This window comes from Balaenoptera acutorostrata, chromosome 1 (genome assembly GCF_949987535.1).
Source record: "Balaenoptera acutorostrata chromosome 1, mBalAcu1.1, whole genome shotgun sequence".
NCBI classification, from domain to species: domain Eukaryota; kingdom Metazoa; phylum Chordata; class Mammalia; order Artiodactyla; family Balaenopteridae; genus Balaenoptera; species Balaenoptera acutorostrata.
The window spans coordinates 26,713,500-26,739,805 of NC_080064.1; the positions used below are offsets into that span (position 1 = coordinate 26,713,500).

The window sequence follows — 26,306 nt, forward strand, 5'->3', positions numbered from 1 at the left end:
GGTTAACTCTGCACCCCTTCATCCATTTCTTTCTCTCTGCCTCTTCTGTCCCTTGGTGGATTCAGCCTTCTTTAGGACCAGCTCTGATCTGTGGGCCCTGGATCTTCTCCCAGCACTGCTGCATCTCTGGCTTATGTGCAGAGCTGCAGGGAGGATCTGATGGGGAGAGGACTGAGCTATGAACAGAGGGCCTTGACATTGGAAAGAGGACGGGGAATTATTAAAAGAAGTTAGAAAGCGGCATGCACTTGTTCTTTCTGGCAAGAGTAACAGGTTCCAGCCATGGTTCTGCACGGCTAAGGATTCACCAGAGTTGGGTCTGGAAGCCCAAGAGAACTTTGGGCGAAGAGGAAGGAGCCGGTCCTGGAGCTGTGGGCTCTGCCAGCTGCTCCCCATCCTACTCACCGAGGAGGACTGGGAGGGGGTCTGTGTAGACACACTGCTGCCTGAGGTGCTCCCTTGTCTGCTGGCCACCAGGCTTGCCTAGGAAAGGAGAATTCTCATCACTAGAGGCCCAGACCTCCTCCAGGCATCCCCCCCGGCTCTCACCTGCCGCAGGGTGCACTATAGGGCAGTGGTGTGGAGTCAAACCCTTACTCTGGCTCATCCGTGTGACCTCAAGCAAGTGCCTCAGTTTCCTCTTGTATAAGGTGGGGATAACCACATTATCTACCTTGTAGGATTGCTGAAAGGATTACACGAGGCTGAGCATTTATGTATAAGCGCTCGAACCGTCAGCTCTGACTGTTACCAATGTTTCCAGCTCTCTTCAGCTCCCGCCCCCCCGCACCCGCTCTATCATACCCGGCTCACCGGCCCCCAAGTGGAGCACCGGGCACGTACTGTCTGGAATGTCCAGCCTGCGTCCTCCCTGTGGCCAGCTTCTTCTCAGCCCGCAGTGTCAGTTTCACTGTTCCTCCAGCAGACAGGCTCCCCCCTCCCCAGCAGCTGAGGCTCTCCCCTCCCCAGCGGCTGAGGCTCTCCCTCCCCACCAGCTGAGGCTCCCCCCTCCCCGGCGGCTGAGGCTCCCCCCTCCCCACAAGCTGAGGCTCCCCCCTCCCCAGCAGCTGAGGCTCCCCGCTCCCCAGCAGCTGAGGCTCCCCCCTCCCCACAAGCTGAGGCTCCCCCCTCCCCAGCAGCTGAGGCTCCCCCCTCCCCAGCAGCTGAGGCTCCCCGCTCCCCACCAGCTGAGGTTCCCCGCTCCCCAGCAGCTGAGGCTCCCCCCTCCCCACAAGCTGAGGCTCCCCCCTCCCCAGCAGCTGAGGCTCCCCCCTCCCCACCAGCTGAGGCTCCCCCCTCCCCAGCAGCTGAGGCTCCCCCCTCCCCACAAGCTGAGGCTCCCCCCTCCCCAGCAGCTGAGGCTCCCCCCTCCCCGGCGGCTGAGGCTCCCCCTCCCCACAAGCTGAGGCTCCCCCCTCCCCAGCAGCTGAGGCTCCCCGCTCCCCAGCGGCTGAGGCTCCCCCTCCCCAGCAGCTGAGGCTCCCCCCTCCCCACAAGCTGAGGCTCCCCCCTCCCCAGCAGCTGAGGCTCCCCCCTCCCCAGCAGCTGAGGCTCCCCGCTCCCCACCAGCTGAGGTTCCCCGCTCCCCAGCAGCTGAGGCTCCCCCCTCCCCACAAGCTGAGGCTCCCCGCTCCCCACAAGCTGAGGCTCCCCCCTCCCCAGCAGCTGAGGCTCCCCGCTCCCCAGCAGCTGCACGCAGCGTAAGGCGGGCCTCTTTGTTACTCAGCCACAGCAGGCTGCTCTTCTCTTCTGCAGAGCTTATCAGCACTCTGGTAGTGAGCTACTTTGTCTCCTCGTCTATTTGTGTTTCTGACTACTTGCTGTCTCCCCACTACAGGCTGCAAGAGGACAGGGTCCACGGCGTGCTCGGTGCCCGACATGAACCCTGGCATGCAGCAGGTGCATAAACATTGTCGAATGCGTGACTGGGCTCTTCTCGGCCACTGAGGGCAGACAGGCCAGCGGAATGGGCAATGGCCTTCTCCTGTGGACACCTCCTCGCACCCTCGGCCCCATCCCTGCAGTGTGGTGAGGCAGGGAGGCAGGTCCCCGCCAGTCCCTCCTCGGGCGAGGTGGGCGGAGAGGTCCAGCCGCCCCGCTTGAGAGCTGTGTGGCCTCGGGCGAGGCGCTTAGCCTCTCAGAACCTCTCTCCTCGTCTGTCAGAGGACTCAGGGTGATGATCACACCCACTTTGCAGTGGTTCTGTGAGGACGCATGGGCACACGCGTGCAGTGCTTGCTTTTCCTGCCCCTTCCTTCGGGGGCATCTGCGGCGCTCCTGCGACGTCGTCTTACCTGCTGCACGGCCGCGAGGCTCTGGAGCTGGGCGCTGCTGAGGTGCTGCTGCTGTAGGGCCGCCGTCTGCAGCATGAGGTGCTGCTGCTGGGCTGCGTACATCTGCTGCAGGTACTGGGCCGCCGTGCTGGGCTGCCGGTGCAGGGCTTGCTGGATCACCTGCAGAGGGCAGGGCGGGGGTGGCAGGGGAAGAGCCCGCGCTGCGGCCAAGCCTGCTCAACCCCCTCTCTCCCCAGCTGCTCAGATAAGGACCAGGCCTGCGATCCCCACTCGCCAGGGAGCCGGGGAGACGACTGTGTGCAAAGCTCCACACGTTCCTGCCTTGCCTATCTAGCGGCTCTCCTCAGCACACGTGCTCCCTGCTCCTCCCCGATATGGGCTACACAAGCCGCTACCACCAACTCTCGGGGCAGTGGGAGCTCAGGAGACGGGAGTCCTTCAAGCCTCCGGTGACACTGGGTCCCACGCCAGGCTTGTTAGGTACCCCCTTCCCCGCCGATCTGCAGCCTCAGATGAGTCTAACTGGACCGCGGGGATGATGATGACAGAGGGAACTGAAGTTCAACAAGGCCGAGAGGAGGACAGGGGTGGGAAGAAAGAGACAAGTCCGCAGCGGGGCCTATTCTAGCTTTGAACACACAGCCAGCCAAACCCTTCCGGCAGGGGCTGCCCCCAGCTGCTTGGGATGTCCTTTCGGTCCCTCAGGAGACGGTCCCCCTGGCCTTGCACGGCAGGGACGCTGCAGCTACAGGGACGCCGCCTTCCTCTTTTACTCTTTCCCTCCTTCTCTCTATCACTCTCTCTTCTGAGCCACCATCTCCCATTCCCTGGCCTTACTGCTGTTCCCTCTTTCCCGATGGGACTGGCTGAGCCACAGTCTCTGGGAAACGACAAAAGGCTGCTCTTTGATCCCCTCCCACCCTCCCATCCCTCAAAGCCTCTCCTCCACCCCCAGGAACAAGGAAAAGCAAATGCCTTTCCTCCAGCCATGAGACCCTCTACCTTCTTCTCCTTAGCCCCGTACATTTCTCCTCCCTTCTCACCTGGTCACCCTCCTGCTGTCTTCCCATGGGGTGCCCTACATGGGCCCTCGCTAGGCTCTGGCCCACTTCCCACCCTTGGCTCTGCTGCCCTGGCTCCAGGGCTGCTCCTGTCCTGGGTTCTGCCCCAGGCAAGTGAGCCTCTAGTCTAGCTCTCTCCAGCTTAACGTGACTCCTAGGGGCTGGCGGCTCTCGGACAAAACCACCTCTGGGCTCAGATTTGGGGTTCTGTAAAAACAGGCTGATACCACAGATTCTCCATGGGCTCTGGGGTCTCCCCAGATACCCCCCATCCCAACTCCTCCACCCACTTCCTTCAGTGTACTTTCCCCTCTGAGGGTCCTGGTTTACATGAGCTCAGTTCTTTTTATTTCTTGTTCTCCCCGGAATTCTTTCTTATTCCCTTTGTCTAGGCCTCTTTATTTTCCTTAGACCCCTAAAAGCACCCCCAAGCAGCCAGACAGCAGTAGTAGAGATGGACTTTTTCTCACTGGAGGATATCAAGGAACAGAAATAGGAGGCACCCCAATGGTTCTGCTTGGGTGCGGAACACAACTTTAGGTCACTCCATTTGCCAGAGCAGAAACCTCAAGTCCCTTTTGCCTAGAACTGTGGTGCGGGGCAGGAGGGCACATCCTAACGTCAGCTGCTAGAAATTGGTGCTAAAATACTCATGTGCAGAGGGGCCAGAGGAGGAGGCTGGGGGAGGCGGCAAGGATGGAAGCACGGTTTTATTAAGTGTGAGGCAGAGAGAGCTGGGCGAGGGAAGACTCCAGAGTCACTGACGGGGTCTCCTTTAACTAGGCTTTTCAGGCTCTCTCACCATCTGCTGTGGCTTCTCCTCCATCCCCTAATCCGGGCCTAGGGCCAGAGCAGGATACGCTCACTCATCTAGTACATCCGAACTGCAATAGCAAAGCTATTAGAATAAACGCTTCTCGGCTGTGGTCCCTCTTTTCTGCCTAGTTTATCCAGGAGCCTCAATCAGACATCGTAGTGAATAAGAACACAGGTTTGGGGGGACTCAGGTTCAGATTTTTTGTCTTTACCTGGTGACCCTGGATAAGTCACTACCTTCTCTGAGCCTCAGTTTTCTCAATTACAGAATTGTGCCTAATAATAACCATCCTCACAGCTGGAGAAAAAGATAAATAAGCAAAATGCTTCAGACAGTGCGGGGCATATGGCAGATGGCAAAACATGGTCATGACTGCATTTTGGAAGAGTGTGTAGTCACCCGGAAGGCCTCATAGATGACACTTTGCAAACCGCTGCTTTGGGGAAGAAGGCAAAAAGCTGTAAAGACAAAGGATTGTTTGGGGTTCTATTTTGGTCCTCCATATGTAAGAAACTTAGATTTGGTACAAGGCAGTGGTCACTTAGGTAGGGGATCTAGGTTGTGGCTGAGCAGATTCTAGTCATTTTTTCTCTTTGCTGTTTTCACCTGTGTGTCCTTTATGATTTCACATGTTTATCCTCCCCAAACGGCACTGTGGGATCTGAGTCACCAGATAAGGAATTTTCGGATCTGCTAAGTATTCCCACTCTCCCCAACCTTCCCTGATTGAATCCATCTAGTATCACTACTCCTCTAATGATGCACAAATATTTACCCACTGACATACGCCCTTATGCCCATTCTAGATTTAGCACCCCGGCTGTCCTACCAGACCATGCCAACACGTCCTCCTGGCTAGCCCTGAGATGATTAATCAGGTGGCGTTTTACCTGCACAGTCTGCCGGTCAGGAATGCCACTATACACAGAAATCTGGGGGCCCGTGGGGCGGCCACTGCCGCCACTGCTGCTACTGACGCCGCTGGTACTGCTGGCGACACTTGCGCTGCTAGACGTATGGGGGCCTGGCAGCTCGTTCTCCATGGCCTACGGGAGGGCACAGTCAGGGTGCTCAGGTGGCAGATGAGCAGGCAGGTGCTGGGAGGGAAGAAGCAGAAGGGAAATGCTTAACAAACGTGTTCTAGAGAATACACACATAGGCATCCGCTCTCTACCAGCCTGTGTGGGACTACTTCTGAACTGAGGTCTTGAGCCACCCCTGCCATCAGGACAGGGCTAGGCTTGGCTCACTAGGCGAGGTGTGAAATCAGGTCAGCCTAATCTAAATTTTACGACTCTTATTCTACTAGAGATGAAAAACAGCCAAGGAGGATCCCCTGCGATGGGCTTCCTAGCAGTGATCTTAGGGACTATTCCTCACACCATCAAACTTTTCATCACTGGGGTAGAGAAACTGGACATCAAAGAAATTATTATTTGTCCATATTTATATAGGCAGTTCTTGAAAGAAGTGGGATCCAAAATCTAGAGAGAACAGAATGAGAGAAAAGAGGCAATAAAATAAACTGCAGTGTTTATTTTGTTTTGTTTTCCAACCAGAAGAGCTTTGAGTATGTTTGGAGTCTGTTTCCTTCCTGAAGTACTCACTGAGTGCTCTCTGATCTAATGCTGAGCAGGGCACCACGTTGAGCAATTTGGTGAAAATCACAGGTTTTGGATTCAGAAGGACTTAGGTTTGAGTCCTGGCTCTGCCACTTACCAGCTGGGAAACCTTGGCAAGTCACACTTCTCTAACCTTCTGTCTTAATCTGGCAGACACAAGAGTGTATGGATTGTTGTGAGGATAAAGTAAATTAACAATACAAAGCGCTTAGTGGGGTGTCGAGCATATATTGAGTGTTCCTTATGCATTGTCTGTTGTTGTGGTTATGAAAACTGTCCCCAGCCTGTTTCCCACTGTCCGGTTCCAGTAGATCAATCCTCTTCCAAGGTGGAACTGGCAGAGCCTCCTGGAACTTCTATCCCAGTCACTAAGGGTAGAAGTGCCAGAAATTCCTTCAGGGACCAGCCTATGATTGGGATTCAGAACTGGAAACTGCGCATCCCCTTGAGGCAAGGAGTGGAGAAGGGCTGGGAGAGAAGGAAGGAGTGGTGGGAAGGTCATGCCCATGTCCTAGGTCAAGTTCCTCTCTTTTTCTTCTTTCATGCTATTCCTAAAATCCTAATTTTATATATATATATATATATATATATATATATATATATATATATATATATATATGCTTTTCCTTCTACCCATTCCTTCTTACACCTAAAAACAACACTTCTTTGTCATCCCATCATAGACATTCAGTTCTCTGCTTGCAGAAGATTATACCAACTTAATAAACGAAGAAAATAATACGATTTTTTCACAGTATTGAGAACATTAGTGCAAAGAACTAAAATAGTCATTAACGTCCTGCCATCTTCTTCCCAATGCGCTCCGTTTGGAGGTTGTCAGCATTCCTCAGGATGCCTTCCTCAGCCTGGGTGGGTTTTTACCATGGGCTGCAAAAAGTGTAGATGAAGGTTCAAAGACAGGAATGTTGGGGGTGAGGAAATCCAGGTTACTCCCAGTGGGCAGGCAGCAAGTTGAAGTTCAGAGGCCTATGGCTTCCAAGGCAAAGCAAGCAGCATTCATGACCTGGGTCCTTAAGCAGTGATTTCCCCTAATTTTTATATGTCTGCTTGGACTGCCACAGGGCAAGGCCATCCTCCATGAATTCTCTCTGTCCTGAACTGCACTCAGCTCTGGGCCTCATTTTGGCTACTCACTTGTTAAGGATGCTTATGATGATGATGGTGGTGCAGGCTGAAGAAACAGCCAAGTCTACAAGTATTTCCTGTGCCCTGCTCAGTTTGAATCTACCTTATTTTATGCTCCATGGAAGGAAGCATTGGCTGGATAGAAAGCAGTAGAAGGCATAATTCTGATCTTGCAGAAACTGACAACCTAGTTGTCGAGGTGAGGCTCCGCTGGAATTTTGAGGCTCACCGAGCAACAAATCAGTAAATGGGAGTTATATTCAAACTTGGAATATCCCACAGAATCTCAAAGTCTCTTCTTAGTTCAATGCCCCACCTCCCTTTCCCAAACTGTCGATCAGAATTGGGTTTCAGGTCTTGCTTTGCATCCCACCCTAGGAAATCTCAACAGAAGTATTAATCCCTATAACCATAAACAAATAAAATAAAACAAGGCAGAAGCCACAGCAAATTAAGGAGAGGGCAGTCTACATCCTGGATGATCAAGCCTCAGCTCTGTTTTTTTTTCTCTTTTGCAGCAGCTAGGACAGATCTTGGGCACAGTGTATACTCAATCCTTGATGAGAAATAAAACAAGACAACATTCTAAAGAAAGTATGGCATTTGTTTATGGAAAAACTGCACAGGCAAGACAGCAACTGCTCCCTGAGAGAGAGAAAGAGAGAGAGAGAGAGAGACAGACAGACAGACAGACTGACCTTAGCAACGTGGGGACACAATATGTTTCCTGAGGTCTCTTGCCCGCCTGCCCCCTTCCTTCTGCTAACAAGCATGCCTTTCCCTCCTCTCTTCATCACCTCGTTCTTGGCTTCTGCACCCCCTCTTCCGCTTTCCCCCTCTTCTGTCTTGTTAATTTCTGCCCCCAGCCCCTGGTTTTCCCATTCTTGCCGCTGCCTCCTCAGCCCTATCCTCTCTCACCCCTGTGCTCACGCCCGCCCTCTCTTTCCCCACCCTCCTGTGTGCTCACACTCACCTCTCTGTCTGATTCTGTTGGACACGTGCATATCCCCCCCTACCCCCGCCCTCTAGCCCTCATTCCATTGACCCTGGAGGGCTGCTCTGGTTACTCAGATGAGCTCTCTCCCCACTCCTGCCCTCTTTTCTCTCTCCCAGACCCTCTCCCAGCTGCAGCCAGCTCACTCTGGGCCCCATCCCCTGGCTCCAGCTCCCTCCCCTCTCTCGTGGTCCCCCTGCCTGGCCATCTCACTCCCCCAGGCCTGATGAGGCACATCCTCTCTTTCATTCCCATGCACATGCCCTTACTCTCCGGACAGCGCATGCTCCCTCCCCTCCCCTTCTCACTGGCTGGCCGGTTCTCCCCGTTCCAGCTCCCACTTTTGATGGCTACCGCTGTCTCTCCAGTGCACACGCACTCTCTCTCTCTGGCTGCCTCTCTGTCTCTCCTGCAAAGCACACAGGAGGGAAGGACAGACTCTGCCTAAGAGACTAGGGACCACTTCAAAGGAGAGGTAACATTTGAGCTACCTGAACCCACGCTTGCTCTGCTTTCACAGCATAAAGCTGCCCAGTCCCACCTTCCACTCCTTGTCAACCACTTCTAGAACGTTCCCGAATAAACACGCTCCTAGTTTTCCCGCAATCTGAACATCTACCGCATGTGGGGTATGTTTGCTAAGTACTGGGAATTGAAAAGAGGGAGATGACATGGATCCTCCTTTTCGGGTTCATAACTTTTGAAGGCATATTAGAAACGGTAAAACCTAAGGCCTCTTGCCCGGGAAAAAATGCACAGATGTGTAAAAAAATGTACTTACAATTGTAGAGGTTCATGAATCCTTTGAAGCCTGTTCCTTAACTCTGGACTCTGTTTCTTAGTTGGTAGGGACTGGGCACGAAGTACAAATTTAAAGATACAAAGAATATTGCTGACCCTATGCCAAATGAGCGATGAGACCACACCTGCTGGCGTTCAGAAGAGCGGTGTGTTGAGGAGCGAGTGCGGTGTGACAGAGGGAAAGTGCAGGAGGTTACTCTAGGCTTTGTGAGTGCCGAGATTGACACTTCCGCTGGGTAGTTACTGCTGTTGGGGAACAGATGGCCAGCCCTTCCCTCTGCCCATTCTCTGGTCTCTCCATCTTCCCAGGAGAGGCAAAGTGCTGAAGGAGACAGAGCATGGACTTAGGAGTCAGGCAATCCTAGCTCTGGGAATGCTAGCTCTACTGTGACTAGTTGTATGGCCTTGGGCAATGCAGTTTACCTCTCTTAGTTTTAGTTTCCTAGTCTGCAAAACTGGGTAATGAGAATACCTATTTGGGGGTGGTATATGTGGGTTAGGATTAATCTCTTAGCTTCATCCCACTTTTCTAACCTTATATTCTACAATGTGAGTTCACTGCTCTGGTTTGGTAGATCTGCTTTTTTTCTCCCAGAGACCACACACCCACGTGCTCATGATTACCTCCTCTGCTCTTTAATTTTGATGAAGTCCAATTTAACTTTTTCTTTATGGTTGCTGTCATATCTAAGAGGCCATTGCCTAATCCAATGTTTTGAAGGTTTACACCTAGGTTCTTCTCAAAGAGTTTTATAGTTTTAATTTTTACATTTAGGTCTTTGATCCATTTTGAATTAATTATTGTATATGGTGTGAGGTAGAGGTACACCGTCATTATTTCTTAACTTGTTTATCCTGGTAAAACATATATAACATAAAACTTGCCCATTCATAATGTTGTGAAACCATTACCACTATCTATTTCCAGAATTTTCACCACCCCAAAGAGAAACTCTGTCATCATTCAGCAATAACTCCCCATTCCTCTCTCCCCCCTGCCCAGCCCCTGGTAAATTCTCATCTACTTTCTGTCTCCATGAATGTCTATGCTAGAAATCTCATATAAGTGGAATCGTGTAATATTTGTCCTTTTGTGTCTGGCTTATTTCATTTAGCATAATGTTTTCAAGGTTCATCCATGTTGTAGCATGTATCAGAATTTCATTCCTCTTTATGGCTGAATAATGTTCCATTGTATGTATATATCACACTTTGTTTATCCATTCATCTGCTGATGGACACTTGGGTTGTTTCCATATTCTGGCCATTGTGAATAATACTACCATGAGCATTGGTATACAAGTATCTGTTTGAGTCCTTGCTTTCAGTTCTTTTGGGTATATACTTAAGAGTGGAAGTGCTGGACCATATGGGAGTTCAATGTTTAGCTTTTTGAGGAACCACCAAACTGGCTATTTCCTACCTCTGTGGTTTTACTCATGTTGTTCCCTTCCCCTGAAATGCCTGCCTTCCATTTTTCGCTTAACCAGCTCCTTAGATCATCAGAACAACTTGTGTCTCTTCCGTGAAACCTTCACTGAATGCAGCGTCCTCTAACACTTCTCTTGCTTCACACTGGGTCCTAATTTCTTTCTTAAAGCCATCCAGTTGGTTGACTTACCCCAAGACACTTTGTGCTTACCTCTCTCCTAGCACTTGTCATCACAAGAAAGTGATTTACTTATGTGTCTGTCTTCCCCAGTAGACTCTGAACTCCTGGAGAATAGGGATCGTATCCTGTTTTCCCGTATATACCTAGTGTTTTATTCCATAAATGTTTGTTGAACAAAATTGCTTGAAACACACTGTACTCCATCCTACCTCTCACTGGAAAGCTCTGCTTAATTTCTACCTCATCTTCAGAATTCTTGCCAACTACTTTAAAACATATAGCGCTGGTGATTTAATTTCAGTACCTTCCATCAATGGTATCTACACTAATAATATTGATTATTTATTGAGCACCTATTATGTGTCAAGCACTATAGTAAGTGCTTTATATATACACATGACCTCCCTTATGGGGTAGGTATTATGCCAATTTTGTCAATGAAGAACTTATCAAAGTAACTTATCTAAGATCATCACAGAACTAGGATGCAAAACCAAGTCTGACACCAAAGCCAGAGCTCTTCCCACACTACACCCTCTGAGACCTCACCCATGATCTCACCTTGAGCAATTATTTCAATGACATTGGCCAAAGTCTACATTGGAGCATACTAGATTTTCAGAGGCGTTAAGGAATTGCGATTGCTGAATTTAATCCCTAATTATTAATTAATGTCTATTAAATATTGTATACTTACAAAATAACCTCTCTCTATATATAATATACAAAGGATAATACACAAGTGTACCCACCAGTCAATTTAAGAAACCGAACATTACCACAATCTCCCTTGTTTTTCCTATGCAAAAGAACCCTAGTTTTTGGGGAAGTGAGTCATTCAAGGAGATAGGGCTCCGCTGACTGTCCTGCAGCAGCATGAACACAGAGGCACCCCCAGAAAACCGGCTGGACTCATGGTGGGGATTTGCTCAACCAGAGAGCTGGAGTTTGCCCTAAGGGGAAATCTGAAGCTAGGGTCCTGCCATATGTCACTTTCTCACTGGTCTCCTGGTGGAAGGGAACTTGTGTTGCAAAGAAACAGAATTAATTAGGAAGCGTGGAACAATACAGCAGCTTTCAAACTTTTTCTACTATAGTTCCCCTCTTTGAACCCAAGCTTTCAAGGCCTTCTGCCTCAAAGCTCTGCTCTGTGGGCTCAAAGCTCTGAAGGCTCAGTGAGGGCCACCGAGGCACATGTGGAGTCTCCTAGCACCCCGAACTGGGGCCCCACGTTAGAAAATCTGAACACTTAAACTCGCTAGGCTTTAAGCATTTTACACACCCCTATTGAATTTCCTGTTAATTCCTACCCTTATTCCTCCTTCTAACTAGTTCCTTACTTCTCCCCCCAAGGCCACCCATCCCTGTGGACTCCCACTATGAACCCAAGCCAAATCTGATTAATGGCTATAACGTCTAGAACTGAGAGTCTGTTTTTCTCTGGGTTCCAACTCACTGTGTGGTTTTGTGTGAGCCGGAGCTCGGAAGGCTGCGATTCGTACGTACTTTAGTCAGTTTTCCCCTCCCAACCGCGAGGGACCACTTTGAGTGATGTGCTGACTGTAACCAGCTCCAGACAGGGATCTGATTACAGGCCTCTGCTGCCCAGAGGGCCTGAGACCGGCAGCTGGAGAAGTGCTGATGGTCCTGCCCTCCCAGGAGCCACCAAGTCTGGAGAACACTAGGCCTTTGTCCCGAGGGTCAGGGAAATCCATTTGCTGCGGATTACAGCTGTGACAGAGGTTCCAGGGAAGTAGAGGGGAAAGAAACTGAAAACGGAGCCCTCCAAATGGAGCTTAAAGCCCTGGGGCAGAGTGGGGTGGGCTTCTCTTATGGAAGCGGAGACCGACAGGCGATGAGAGGTCTAGTTCCCCCCCCCCCCCCAACAGAGGCTGCTGCTGTTATCACCCCTGCAATGGCTCGGGGGACAGAGTTTGAAGAGGCAGGCGATGCTGTTCTTTGCTATGGCTCTGCCTCTCCTCTGGCTGCTTCTCTGTCCAGGAATAAGTCAGTATTAGCAAAGTGTTCAGGCTCTCTAGACTCAGGGGCCTGAGGGGAGGCCTCCTTATGCCTCCTTAGTTACTGAATCAACCTAAGTGTCCTGATTTGCACTGATCTGATTATGCCTCTGGCAGCTGTCTGAGGTTACTGATACATTGGAAGCAGTCCAAATGGATTCAGCTCAAACCACTGCAGAAAGTTCCCTCTCTCTCCCCAGTCCTCTGCATGTTGTCTCCTTTAGTGTCTCTAGAAACCCAAGCAAATAAATGAGGGCTCACAAAGCAGAAATGAAGGATGAGAAGTTAAAACTGACCACACAGTCCTAGCCATCAAAATCGAACAATTTCATCGTGAAACAGAACCCAACAAATAAATTAAAAAAAATTTTAAGAAAGCCCTGGGATGCATTTATTTATTTTATTTTGTACTTTGAAATAATTTTAGACTTACAGAAAAGTTGGGAAAATAGCCAAGAGTTCCTATATACTCTTATGAACCACAGTATAATGATTAAAACCAGGAATGTCACATAGATACACTATTATTAAACAAATTACAGACCTTATTTGGTCCTTCTTCTGGTCCAGGATATCACATAGCATTTGGTTGTCATGCCTCCTTAGTCTCCTCCAATCTGTGCCAGTTTAGTCTTGTCCTGTCTTTCATGCCATTGACATTTTTGACGAGTACTGGTCAATTATTCTCTAGACTGCCCCTCAATTTGAGTTTGTTTGGTGTATTTTTTTTTTTTTTTTCTCATGATTAGAACGAGGTTAGCCTTTTTTGGGCAAAAATACCACAGAAGTGATGTCGTGTCCTTCCCAGCGCCTCATCTCAAGGGATACATGTTATCGATAGGTCTATCATTGGTGACGTTAACCACAGTTACCTGGTTAAGGGCAGAACCTCATAAATTTAAATGAACAAACTTTTTCTGAAAGCTCATTGTTTTCTTTGTAATTTAGCAAGTGTTTCCATAACAAGCTGGTGCTGGTTGGCTGAAGAATGTAAAGAGGAACAAGAAGGATTTGATCTCTTGTGGACGGAACATACAGTTAATGCCACGTTATGTAAACACTGAGTTTTGCGGTGGAGGCACTTTAGTCTCACTGCTCTAAGACGGGGCAGCCGTACAGCCTGCATCGTCTATGGCAGGGACTGGCACTTCTGTAACGGGCCTGAGAACAAATATTTTAGGCTCTGCCGTGACCACGCAACTCTGCTGGGCAAAAGCAGCCACAGACAAGTCCTAAGTGGAGTGGGGCTGTGTTCCAACAAAACACTAGTTACAAAAAGGGAGCTGGGCCGGGTTTGGCCTGCGGGCTGTAGTTTCCAGGGCCCCTGATCTGTGCACACCCACATGGCTGACCATGTACCTGCAGCAGGTTGGCTAACAGCATGGGCTTTGGTGTTAGAAAGACCTGGCTTCAAATTCTAACCAGGCCACACATTAGCCGTGTGTCCTTGAGCAAGTTAAGTCATCTTTTGGGCCTCAATTTCTTCAGCAGTGAAATGAGACCCCATTTCCCTCATGGGCTGGTTAAATGCGATGTCTGTAAAGCACTGAGGACCATACTTAGCAAACAGTAAGCATGTGATGAATGGCAAGGCTGCGAGCCTGATTTGGGATTTGGAAAATGATCACTTTAAGCATGTTAAATAGTGAGGATCCCATAAGTTATTTTTATCATCAGTCACAGTCACGCTCAAAAGTGTCTTCATAAAAAACCATGGTCTGTTTTACCTGTTTAAATGTTTGCCTCTTTTTTAAAGGGCACTTTTCCAGAAGGCTCTTTAGGAACATAAGATTTAAAGACAGCCCATCTCTATATTGAGCAAGAATGCGTGCTCTAGAGCCAGCCTGCCTGGGCTCAACCTTCAGCTTCCCAGTTTGACTCTGAGCAAATTAGAAAGCCGCTCTAGGCTTCAGTCTCCTTACCTGTAAAACTGGGACAACAATACCACCTTGTAGGGTTATTTGGAGTATTAGATAGGTTAACACATAGACAGCAGTTAGAACTGTAACGGGCACTTAGTAGACACTTAAAAAATGTTAGCTGCTGTTGTCATGATAATATTAATTATGATTATTATTGACATTATTAAAGGTTCTTCAGTCTTAACTCCAGGGTTTAAAGAGGGATGCTATTCTACTGGTTTCCCAGAAGACAAACTTGAATCCAATCATTATGTTAAGTTGGTGCCTAACGTTAGGACATCCATCTCTTTAATTTCCCAGCTAGCCATCATATACTGTATCCATGTCCTTTTTTCTCTCACTTCAGATATTGCCTGTTATGGGCTGAACTGTGTGCCCTCAAAAAGATGTTCAGTTCCTAACCCCCAATATGTCAGAACGTGGCCTCATTTGGAAACAGGGTCATTGTAGATGTAATTAGTTAAGATGAGGTCATACTGGCATAGGGTAGGCCCCTAATCCAATCTGACTGGTGTCCTTATAAAAGAATGCAATGTGAAGAGGCAGACATACACAAGGAGAAAACAGCCATGTGAAGATGGAGGCAGAGATTGGAGTTATGTTTTCATAAGCCAAGGGATACCCAGGGCCACCAGAAGCTGGGAAGAGAAAAGGAAGTATGTTAGAGGGAGCATGGCCCTACTGACCTGGATTAAGACCTTGATATTGGACTTCTAATCTCCAGAACTATGGGACAGTGCATTTCTGTTGTTTGAAGCCACCTAGATTATGGCACAGAGAGGGAGTAGGTTGGGGTAGGGTAAAAGAAGACTATTTCTTGAGAGGAAGACACTTTAATTTCCATCAATAACCTCAAACTTAGAAAAACCTTCTTTTGTATGTCTGGTGACAAAGTAAATTCTTCATGCTATGGTTTTAGTCAATTCTTCCTTGTTTAGTTTTAGTAGAGCTCTGCATTCCTGGGATTTATAGAGAGAAATCTCAGGAGTCAAGGCTATAAAAAGACCTCTATAAAAAGCCTCTCTGTACTAAGTTTCTCCACAGAGCACACATGCACACCTCCCTCCCCCATTTCCAGAGCATGTCATTTTCTGCTACTCCATCTCAACCTTGAACTGGCCCGATGCTGGGTTAAACCATGGTAGGCTAGTCTTTCTGCCACTGCTACTTCTTGACAAGCATAACTAAGCCAGGACAGGGATCGTGGGAAACAGCCAGGCTTTCAAGGTAATTGTTCAAGGGCATGGAAATTTATCTATAAAGTCTTCACCAGCCTTTTTTTCTCTTCTTCTTGTCCTACGCTCCAAACTGGATATACCTCAGACCTACCCAGTGGTTCTACAGGTATCTCTTGACTCTTTGTAGCACTTGAGGTTAAGAAGTTAGCTCACTCTGTGAACACCAGGGTCAAGAGTACCTTGGAGAAGCGGGGGCTATACTGGGGCACTGCCACCTGAGCACGCTCCCCCCAGAGCTTATTCCAAGAGTGTAGCCTTCCTCCTTTAGAGTTTCCTTTTACATCCCCTATGAGGAGATTAGGAAATGGGGCTTTGATAGATTATAGAGAGATAGGTTCCCTGGGATAGAAGTGGTACCTCCTGTCACGAAGACTCTTGGTCTGTATGTGAATGATCTTTTATCCACTAGGAGGCCAGTGGCTTTAGGCCTGGTGCTGGTAACCGATAATTCTTGCCATTTTGGGGGTACTTGCTCAGGGACAGGAGCTTGATATGCATGATTTCATTTATTCCTCACAACAAACCTATGACACAGGGATTATGTCTTCATTTTTCCCACAAGAAAACTGTGGTTCAGAGAGGTCCAATAACTTATGTGAGGCCACGCAGCTTGCAAATGGCGGGCGCAGGATCTGAAACCAGGGTTGCAAGTCCACACACAAGAGGCAGAGTGACTTGTGCTCATTCCAGTCTAGGCCTCTCTGGGCCAGTGAGTTCTCACCAATTTAATTTGGCTCCTATTGCCTTCCTGATAGACTGTCTCACAGGCGTTATCTCAAGCAGAGGGTCAGTCCACAGCAGGCCTGTCAACTGTAACTCTTCCAGGGCTTGCCTCGTACTCCAGAAATCACACCTGGAGTGATAACTGGGGTGTGTTTAACATTTGTAGGTCTTTCCTGTTCCTATTTTCAGATATATTCTCTTACTTAGATATAAGCCTGGCCCTGTTGGCGGTGTTTACAAAATCATTTGCACAATCTAATTGAAAAGTAATACAAAACAAAAACAACTGCCCCACAGTCCTTTGGGGAGTAGGGATGAAGGAAAACTACCTTTCCCGAAAGCCCACTATGTGCCGGGCACAGGCTCAGGGAGGCAGCTCGATTTAGAAGAAAAAAGGACGAGTTCCATATTCAGAGAAAGCTGCTTTGATTCCTGCCTCTGCTCTAGCTAGGAAACCTTAGACAGGTTACTTAACATCCACAAGCCTCAGTTTCCTCATCTGTAAACAGTGCTAATGATACAGATTTTCAAGAGTTATTGGGAAAAGCGAATAATAAAATGCAAGCAAAACACCTAGCACAGTGAGTGGCATAGAAGAGGCATTTAATAATTATTAGCCTCCCTCTGCCTGCTTACTCTTTCTGGCATTGTTTTGGAGTAGTAATTACTGCTGAGGAAGCAGGTGCTGAGTGGTCAAGTGACTTGCCCAAGATCACAAAGCTATTAAGTGGCATAAACCAGAACAGTCTGAGAATAGAACTCAAGTCCGAACTGTAAATATGGGAGGTGCCTTGAACGTGGAGAGGGGAAAACGCTCGAAAATTTGGGCTTTTAATCCTTTACAATTATTGAACATACTCTTATTCCAGGCTTGATTATAAGTTCTTCCCCAGAGTCCAAAAAGCCCCATTCTCAAACTTTAGGAATTTCCTTCCTAAGAAAAGGGGGCAGAAAAAAAGGAAAAAAAAAAACCCACCACACCTACAGGTGAAACTGGAAGAAGTGGTAACCAGGTAGACTTAACCATGGTGTGCGTGGTGTGTGTATGAGAGGGGCGTGTTCACGCATGTGCACTCATGCACACGTGTGCTGGGAAGGAAGGGGGAAAGCGAGAGACTAGAAGCTTATTAGCGTCTGCTATTTCTAGCTTAAGTGCCTCACACAGCTCCAAGCTCTGTGCGGTAAGAGTGCTTCAGAAATCCAGAGAATAAGTGATCAATAAACACTGTTCTTGGAGCTACTTTTCATGCAGTGATTGGTTTGTCAGTTTGCAAGGTGTCTGGACTAGTACTAAGCCTACATTACATTGTAAACAGGTGTACAACTTGAGATTTTAGCCTCCTTCCTCCACACCTCTCTTCCCATCTTCTTTGGGACGGTCCCCTCCTTAGGCCCTCACTGCTTCAGCCCAGCCCACCAGTTAAAGGACTTGGCCATTCCTAAGAGGCTTTCTCTTGCTGTGCTTCTCTGCCCCAGCAACTTGTCCTGGCAGCTGTTTCATAGCTTTGAGATCACAAAGCAATTGCACAGTCCCCCCCCAACCCCAGAACCGATCCACCCCCCCGAGCCCAGCTCTGGGCCTCCTTTCCCTCCTTTGTCCCAAATAATAGCCTCTAATTGCTATTAACATTCCTCTCTAGCACACACATAAGGCATGTCTGTGGTCAGCCTGTGATCTACTGTCACCACCAGTCTTTTGTTTCCTATTGTACTTGGAATGTTATGTTCTATCCCATTTTATACCCATGCGTTTGCTTTTCTTCTCTTGGCATAGCTTCTTGTATTTCTAAACCATCTCACTACTGTTTGTAGAAGAAAACTATCTAAATGGGGTAGGTCCCCCTCAATCTTCTACTCTTTCCAGTCAAGTATACGTTTACCCTACTTTATTCCTCATATTTATAAAACTTAGGTAGCTAATTTTGATAGCTAGAATAGGACTGCAGAGTGGAAATTGTAAGGAGATAGATTTCAACTCAACAGAAAATAGTGCTTACTAACAGTTGGAGTTGCTAAAAGTGGAGTGGGCTGGTGTGTGAAGAAGTGAGTTTCCAGTCGGCAGAGGCAGTCAAGCAGAGGGTGAGTCATGGCAGGTGTGATCCGTGCAGCGTTTGCCTCTAGGGTCTCTTTTAACTCTGGTAGTGTATAACCGTGAAAATATTTTACCGGACACCAGAAATCCAAGTGAAAATGTAAGTTTTTGCTTATTTTTATAGTACTTCCATTTATGAACATTCTAAATGCTAGTCTTGTTTTTCAAGAGGCAGGTCAGCTCCTAACTGGTTTTCATCATTCTAGTTACCAACAAAAAGAATAAACTCCATTAGTGTGAACTTCCTGATTCTCATCATCTACTCAAAAATGAGAAACTATTGTTCTTATTTCATGGATGGGGCAGCCACAAAGTGGCTAAGTAGAGAAGCTGATCATTTCTTTTGTTGGACTTTCAGAACACTGGTTAAACACAAAACTAGCTCGCCCAACCAACATCCATCCTTCCCCTGTTTGTTGAACAATTATTATGTGCTTGGGACTGAATGAAATACAAAAATGATTCAGATATTGACTCTGGAGTTAAAGTTTATGAGGAGGAATAAGAAAAGTACATAAATAAATATAACAGGAACTGGCAAACTTTTTCTGTAATGGGCCAGTTAGTAAATAGTTCAGGCTTTGAGGACCACATATGGTCTCTGTTGCATACTCTTATTTGACCCCCGTCCCCCAACCATTCCTAGTTTGCTGATCCCTGAAATGTAATAAGGTGTAAAGTGATAACCTTATTACCTTTTGAATTAGCTAGAAGTTTCATTTGGGGTGGGCCTGCAAAGATGGGTTTGATTGGGACTTTGGAAGTGGGGAGGGGGCATTCTAGGTGGAAGGAGATCCTTCCCATTACATGCTGTCCTCCATTTTCTATTCTTACAGCAGAGGTTTTCAAAGAGTGGTCAGTATCATCTGGGAACTTATTAAAAATCCAAAATTTCAGGCCCACAGTGGTTCCCAAACTTTAGCATACCTGAGAATCCACCTGGAGAGTTTGTCAAAACAGACTACAGGCCCCACCTGCACATCTGTGATACTGCTGGTCCAGGGACCACTGTCTTGGAGAGCATCTGTCACATCTGTACATAGAGTGTTGACGTTGCCCTGCACCAGGTTCGTGCTATTTAGTGCACGTACTCAGAAAGGGGCTTTGAGCCACCGTAAGTTCAGGATGACTTCTTCCTCTGGGGCAGGGGCTTCGAATCTCGTTAGGCTCACCCACTGGAGGTAGTTAGTCACCGTGGAGGGCTGTCTGCTTGGGAGCCTGTTCCCTTCTGCGCTTGCTTATTGGCACACATTCTGTCTTGCTCCTAATTCATTTGTATATTTGTATCACTGTTACAAAATGGTCCCCTCCCATTGCGCAGGGGACTACCTCCACTGATCAGGGCAAAAAAAAAAAAAAAAAAAAAAATGACAGTGCTTCTATTTTTGCATTTAAATTAAATGACTTCTAAAAACTCAGATGTCAGGCTCAGAGAGACTGAGCTGAGGAGGCGGGTAGAAAGGAAAGACAAGCCAGAGAGAGGACACAGAGGAATCTCAGAGGAGGCTGTGGGCAACCAGACACAGGAGGGGTCATTAATCTGGCAGGCATTGAATGGTACAAGGCAGTTAGCTTGCCTGGGGTTGTAGCCAGCCAATGAAGTATGCAGCACGGCAATGGAGGGTCTAGTGTAAGGGCAGGGTCATTGCTAGGGAACTCAAAAGGAGGACAAGATAAGGGAGGTTAGAGGTGGGAAAGCCATCTGGGACTAGCAGGAAGGGAAAGGAAAGTACTCATGGTCTCTATGGATATTCATTACCCCGTGGAAGTGTCCAGGTGTAACTGTACATTTGTCAGGGCTTGCCATGCTGCTATTCCAGTATACAGTCTTGAAAATGATCTAAGTGCTCCAAAGTGCATGCGTGTGCACATGTGCGCACTTGCACATGTGTACACACACACACACGCTCGCACACACACACACAAATGCTCTCTTCGTGTTACTCTTCATTTACCTGCCAAGTCCAACCAGGCAGAAGGGTAGGCTGAGGACTGCCTGGCTGAAAAACAGTAGGACCACATGCCTAAACACCGGTGGGGTCATAATAGACACAATCCCAAACTTCAGTTTATGGGGCTTCCTTCCACATTTGAAAGCATGCTTGGATTTCCTCTGTCACACGCCTCATTCACATGCACATTCTCAGGTCTGTTCTTTGCAGGCATTCTGCAGCCACGCGAATGGGGTCTTATCTGCCTACACACACTCTCCAGACATGTTCATTTATTCATCGTCACTTGGAGTCACTCTCATATATTAAGCACTACCTCCTGCTTCTAAAAATCACTTCAAATGTCAGAGTTGCTTCCATAGCTCCTGTTCCTGCTGTCTGTAGGAACTGCTAGCTTTGTCATTCTTATAAGAAAGGAAAATGTACCAATATTGGCTTGACTGAGTAAAGAGCCCAACCCAAAGCAGATTGTCCTACCGTGGGATGCAGGTTTGTGGCCGTGGTGTCCCCGCCTTCAAGACCATCCCATTCATCTCTCTTTGTTCCACTCCCTCTCTCTTCCCGCACAATGCTGCAACCACACACTCCGGGTTGGGAAAAAAAAAAGACAGCCTAATTTCCTGATGATTATGTTGTTACCTAGCAACAGCCAATCGGGGGCTGGGCTTTCTGCCTGCAGTATTTCATGCAAATAGTTTGGAGAAATTGCAGGGTAATCCAGGCTGCTTAGTCTGTCTTCTCAGGGGACGTATTACAGAATAAAACCAACCCAAAAGGGGACTACTGAAGCCAGGCACATGCCTCAGATAGCAGGCCATCTGATCTCTTTTCCTCACCCCCTCTGCCCTGCACCCCCTGACAAAAGAACGCGGGTCCCACAGACAGACACTCAGGGAGGCCAAAAAGTTGAAAAGAGGGGCTCATTAGCAGCCATCCTTTACCCTGGATCTCTGTTCTGATAACTGGAGCCCAGAGCAACCTCTGATACTGTGGAAACCCTACTTCCCCGGGAAGGCAAGAACACTGCATTCTCAGTAGTTGTCTGTGGAGGACATGAAGGAGGAGGCTCCACAGCCCTCCTGTTCAGAAAGGAGCTAAAACGTGGCACTTCTAGCCTGATTTAAGATCCTCATCTATGCCCGCTCTGGCCTGTCTCACATGGGAAAACCTATTATTCACAATTGCATTCTTCCTGGTGCCCACTGGCAAATCCTTACTCAAATGGTTGCACAACGACAGAAGCCACATCACTCAGAAGACCCCTTAAAGAGGTTTTCGTTGTTGCTGTTTTCCCAACAAGGATTGAGCATTTGATATAAAACGTTGTCAGGAGTCACACAAACCAGCTTTCTGTAAGGCTTAGGGGCCAGTTCACTCAGATCTGAACTGGTGTCATAAAAGGTGAACTCAGAAGACAGAGTGTCCAGGTCTGTCTCCCCTAGGGGAGTGGGCCAGGCTTCAGATGGTAGGGATCAGATTTCAGTGGTTCGTTTTGTTGTAGTTGTTGACTCAATGCTCAGTAATCAGCTGCTGGATAGCTCCTCCCTGTTGTCTTAACACCGCCTCTAGCCAGCAGTCTTGCAAAGGTGTGTTGTTGGTTACATGGTGAATAGCTAGAGCAGCCCCAGTTACCACTGGGATGGAAAACCAACTCAAAATCCTTATCCTACTCACTTGTGCCTTTTACATATTTGTAAGACAAGAAATAATTACACTTCAATCATTATAGGGAGGTGGTGACAGCTCTTCAACCTCTGACATTCACAGCCTTGCCATCCAGAGCCGTATTAAGGAACCAAAGAAAAGAACTGTCAATCTGCCCTTTGTTCAGAAAGGCAGAGTTAAGGAATCCCACTCATCTGGGGGGTTGGAAAATCTCTTCCCACCCCAATCCTATGGTGAATTTCAGAAAATTCTTTGAGTCAGGCGCATTTATCCTCATAACCTTGGAAATCATACAATAAGCCCCATTTTATAGAAGAGGAAACTGATGAGTAACTTGGTCAAGTGATACAAGGTGGAAAACTGGGATCAGAAAGCTGGTCTTTTTACTCTGAAGTCTGCATTGTGACATCCAGATCATCCTAGACCATACCCAAGTCTTTACAGCAGTAAAAATAAAGGAAAAAAGGGAACAGCAACAGAAAGCCACTTTTCAAAGTAAAAAAACAAAAAAACACTAAACTTTTTGCATTTAATATAGTGAAATATATCTTCCGTGATTCTTACCTCTTGTTGCACATTAGAACCACCGGATGATTATGTCAGAAACAATTACACCTGGGCCACAATCCAAAATAACTAATTAATTATTTAAGAATTTCTGGGGATAAGGGGGAGGCATTGTATTTTAAAAGCTTCTCAAGCACAACTGCTTTGGAAAATGGTCTGGCAGTTTCTTATGAAAATAAACATATACCTACCCTATTACTCAGAAATTCCATTCTTAGGAATTTAGTCAAGGAAAATGAAAACATCTGTCCGTAAAAAGTCTAATACAAACATGTTCCTGGCAGCCTTATTCATATTAGCTAAAAAACTGTGGTACATCCATACGGTGGAATACTAGTCAGCAATAGAAAGGAACAAACTATCCGTCCATACAGGCAACACCACGGATGTATCTCAAAAATGCTATGCTGGATGAAGGAAACCTTACACAAGACTGCAAACTGTATGGTTCCACTTACGTGAAGTTGTAGGAATAGGAAAAGTTAATCTAGGGTGGGAAATATCAGAGTGGTGATTACCTCTGGAAGTGGGGGGATGGGGGAATAACTGGAAGCGGGGACTTCCGGGGTGTTGGCAATGTTCTATATGTTGATAGGGGTTGGTATTACATTAATGTATATTATATGTATACATATACATAGTATATGTATCTGTCAAAACTTACAGAATGGTGTACTTCAGATCTGTACATTTCATTGTACATAAATTTTACCTCAAAAGAAAAAAGAAACAAATATTGAACTCCAGTTAATAATATGCATGCTGAAGTGTTTAGGGGTAAAGCATTCTGATGCCTGCAACTTACTTTGAAACTGCATAAAAAAGAAGCTAGACTCATGAATGGATAGAGGGATGGATAGTTGGATAGATATGTGATAGGGCAAGTATGGTAAAATGCTAACTGTAGAATCTAGAAAACTACACGTATATAATATTCACTGTATAATTCTTTCAACTTTTTCATATGCTAAGAATTTTCATAAATAAACTTCGGGGGAAAAAGCTCCCCAGGTGATACCAGTGAGCAGACACTGGGATAAAAGACACATTGTAATTGTCTTAGTTGAAAAGTACAAAATGAATAATTCTGTGTCCCTAATCTCCAGAGATGATTGCAATCACCCCCTCAACACACACACACACACACACACACACACACACACACACACACACACAGAAAAGAAAAAAAAATCTGAAACCCTGGAATAAATGAATAAATGGTCAAGTTGAAATAAGACTTCTTAGAGTCAGGCTAAATCTTATGAGGACACTATGGCCTATTTCACACTGGACTTAAATAGGACACATCATTTGACATATGGTCTGATGAGACAAAATGTTTGAAATGAGGACAGCTCTGGAAAATCAAGCCAATACGATGGCTATACTTAAGCTCTAGAACTGGAAACCCTTAAACCATGCTCAGCAAGTATGAGAGTGAAGTGCTATTCACTACTCAGCATTTGGCTTAAAAGCTCCTATTTAGCCCCTGATTCTCTTCCAGGGCTTGTACGTCTAGGCTTCTCAGACTGTAATTTTCCCTTCTCCATATTCTCCCGGTTGGACCACAAATCCATAGGGATCATGCAGGGTCGGGCATTAGAGAGGGAGAAGCTGGTGTGTGGTGCTCCAAAGGATCGGCATGGACAGCTGATTTCAACGGGGTGGGGAAAGAGTGAGGGGAGGAGTAATGGGGGAAATAATGCAGTCAAGTGCAATATGGAGCCCCTATTCCCTGAGCTGCCCCATTTATTCTGTGTAATTGCTTCATTTCCACCGGCGGTGCATCTCAAAATGAATTTCATTACTGGTGCCTTGGATATCATATTGATTACCAGTTTCATCGATTCTTATCTTGCTAATTAGCATATAAATTAGCCATTGGGGGAGGCATTAGGCAAAATTGAATTTTCTCCTTAATCTTCTTTCAGAAGGTAAATGAAAATGGATGTGGCCTGTTAAGGCCCATGGCCTTCCCATGACACGATCTAAGTGCTGTTCACAGCCAAGGAACCCTTTCCTTGGGGCGAGAGAAGGTCCATGGGAGCAGCCTTCCTACCCTACCCATTGGATGATACTGCTGCCGTCAGAACCCCTTCAGAGGTATCAAGAAAATTTGATGCAGAGGGTAGATCTGCAAGCAGAGACATGTTTCCTTGGAGGAGATACTCTGCGCCGATGGACAACAGTGTCCGCTCCCACATACACATGATGCAGTGGTGTTTACTTCCAAGTCTGGAACCGAGAACGCCATTCTGCTCTTTGGTTCAGCAGTAAGATGAAGGCTCTGGAATCAGATAATCTGGGTTGGAATGCCTGCTCTGCCCCTTACCAGCTATGTAATCTTGAGCACTTTATCCTCTCGAAGGCTTGCACTGTCCTCATCTGTAAAATGGGGACAATCACAGCACTGCCTTCATTGGGTAGCTGTGAGGATTAAGAGAGAGAATGTATTTGGAGCACTCAGCACAGAGCCCGGCACCCAGCAGAGCTCACAGAATGTCAGCGTTCTTCAGCAGAGAAGAATCTTAGGAAACCAGGTGCCAGGGGTCTCCAGAGGGAGCTCTCAGCTTCAAAGGAAATGTTACTCCAAACTCCCAGGTGCTTAATCCCTAGAACAGGTCATGGGCCATTAGTCAGGCCAGCTTGGTTCTTGCTACTCAAGACCTGAGCCTCAGACCAGCAGATGACATCACCTGGGAGCAGGCTTAAAACGAAGACTCTTAGGGCCCATCCTAGATCAGCTGAATCAGAATCTGCATTGTAACAAGATTTCTGGGTGATTCACATGCATATTAAAACTTGAGAAGTACTGTTTTAAGTTATCCCCTGTTATGGACTGAATGTTTGTGTACCCCTCAAAATACATATGTTGAATGCCTACTCCCTCAGTGTGATGGCATTAGGAGGTGAGGCCTTTGGGAGGTAATTAGGATTAGATGAGGTCATGAGGGTGGAGCCCTCACGAATGGGATTAGTGCCTATATAAGAGCTACCAGAGAGCTTGCTTCCTCTGCTCTACTCTCTGCCATGTGAGGATATAAGAAGTCAGCCGTCTGCAACCCAGAAGAGGGCTCTCATCAGAAGCCGATGATGCTGGCACCCTGATTTTGGACTTCCAGCCTCCAAAGCTGTGAGAAATACATGTCTGCTGTTTATAAGTCACCAGTTTATGGTATTTTGTTATAGCAGCCTAAGCTAAGACATCCTCTTAATTAATCTTCCATGGTTAGAGAAGAAAGGGACTTGGAGATTACCTAGTTAAAACGGGCATCTCAGAAAGGTGAGGTAACTTGCCTAGAGCCAGTCCAGGGCAGAGCCCAGACGAGGCTTTCAGTCTTCTGATGCTGAGACTGGTCCGGGGTCAGCGGTGCCTCCAGTAGCACAGAAGGTGGCAGTTTTGACCCTGCCTCGAGATACAGCTACAGGGGACTTTGGAAGAGGGAGATTCTGTTTCATTTGGAATATTGTCGGAGGCTTTGCATCCCAGTTACTCGGATGACCTCAGCGGAGGATACAGATGTGATAGAGGAAAATACAGAAGCGCATTCTTCCCACCCTTGATCACCCCTGCACGCCCCTGCCCTTTGAACTCAGAATGCTTCAGGTGAGGACACACGAGAACTGCTAACAGGGATGCTCCAGAGAAGGTGACTGAGTGGCAGAGGAACGCGGGGGACGAGAGATAGGGTGGGGGACTGTTTTCACGGTATACCCTTTATAGCTTTTAAATTTTTTCCTATGAACGTAAAACATATTCAGAAGTTAGTCAATAATAATTT

At 47.2% G+C, this 26,306-nt stretch overlaps 1 protein-coding gene across 4 annotated transcripts in view; it reads right to left on the bottom strand.

Annotated features, from left to right (window-relative positions):
• The window catches only part of PHC2 (polyhomeotic homolog 2), a 103,042-nt gene that overhangs the window by 45,326 nt on the left and 31,410 nt on the right, over positions 1-26,306 (bottom strand). For all 4 annotated transcript variants that reach the window (XM_057540820.1, XM_057540816.1, XM_057540825.1 and 1 more), the window contains exons 2-4: positions 5,063-5,269; positions 2,295-2,453; positions 406-483 (exon numbers count right to left, since the gene is read on the bottom strand). In XM_057540820.1, coding sequence (XP_057396803.1) covers positions 406-483; positions 2,295-2,453; positions 5,063-5,215 — 390 coding nt within the window. In that variant the 5' untranslated portion in view covers positions 5,216-5,269. The remainder of the gene's footprint in view (positions 1-405; positions 484-2,294; positions 2,454-5,062; positions 5,270-26,306) is intronic.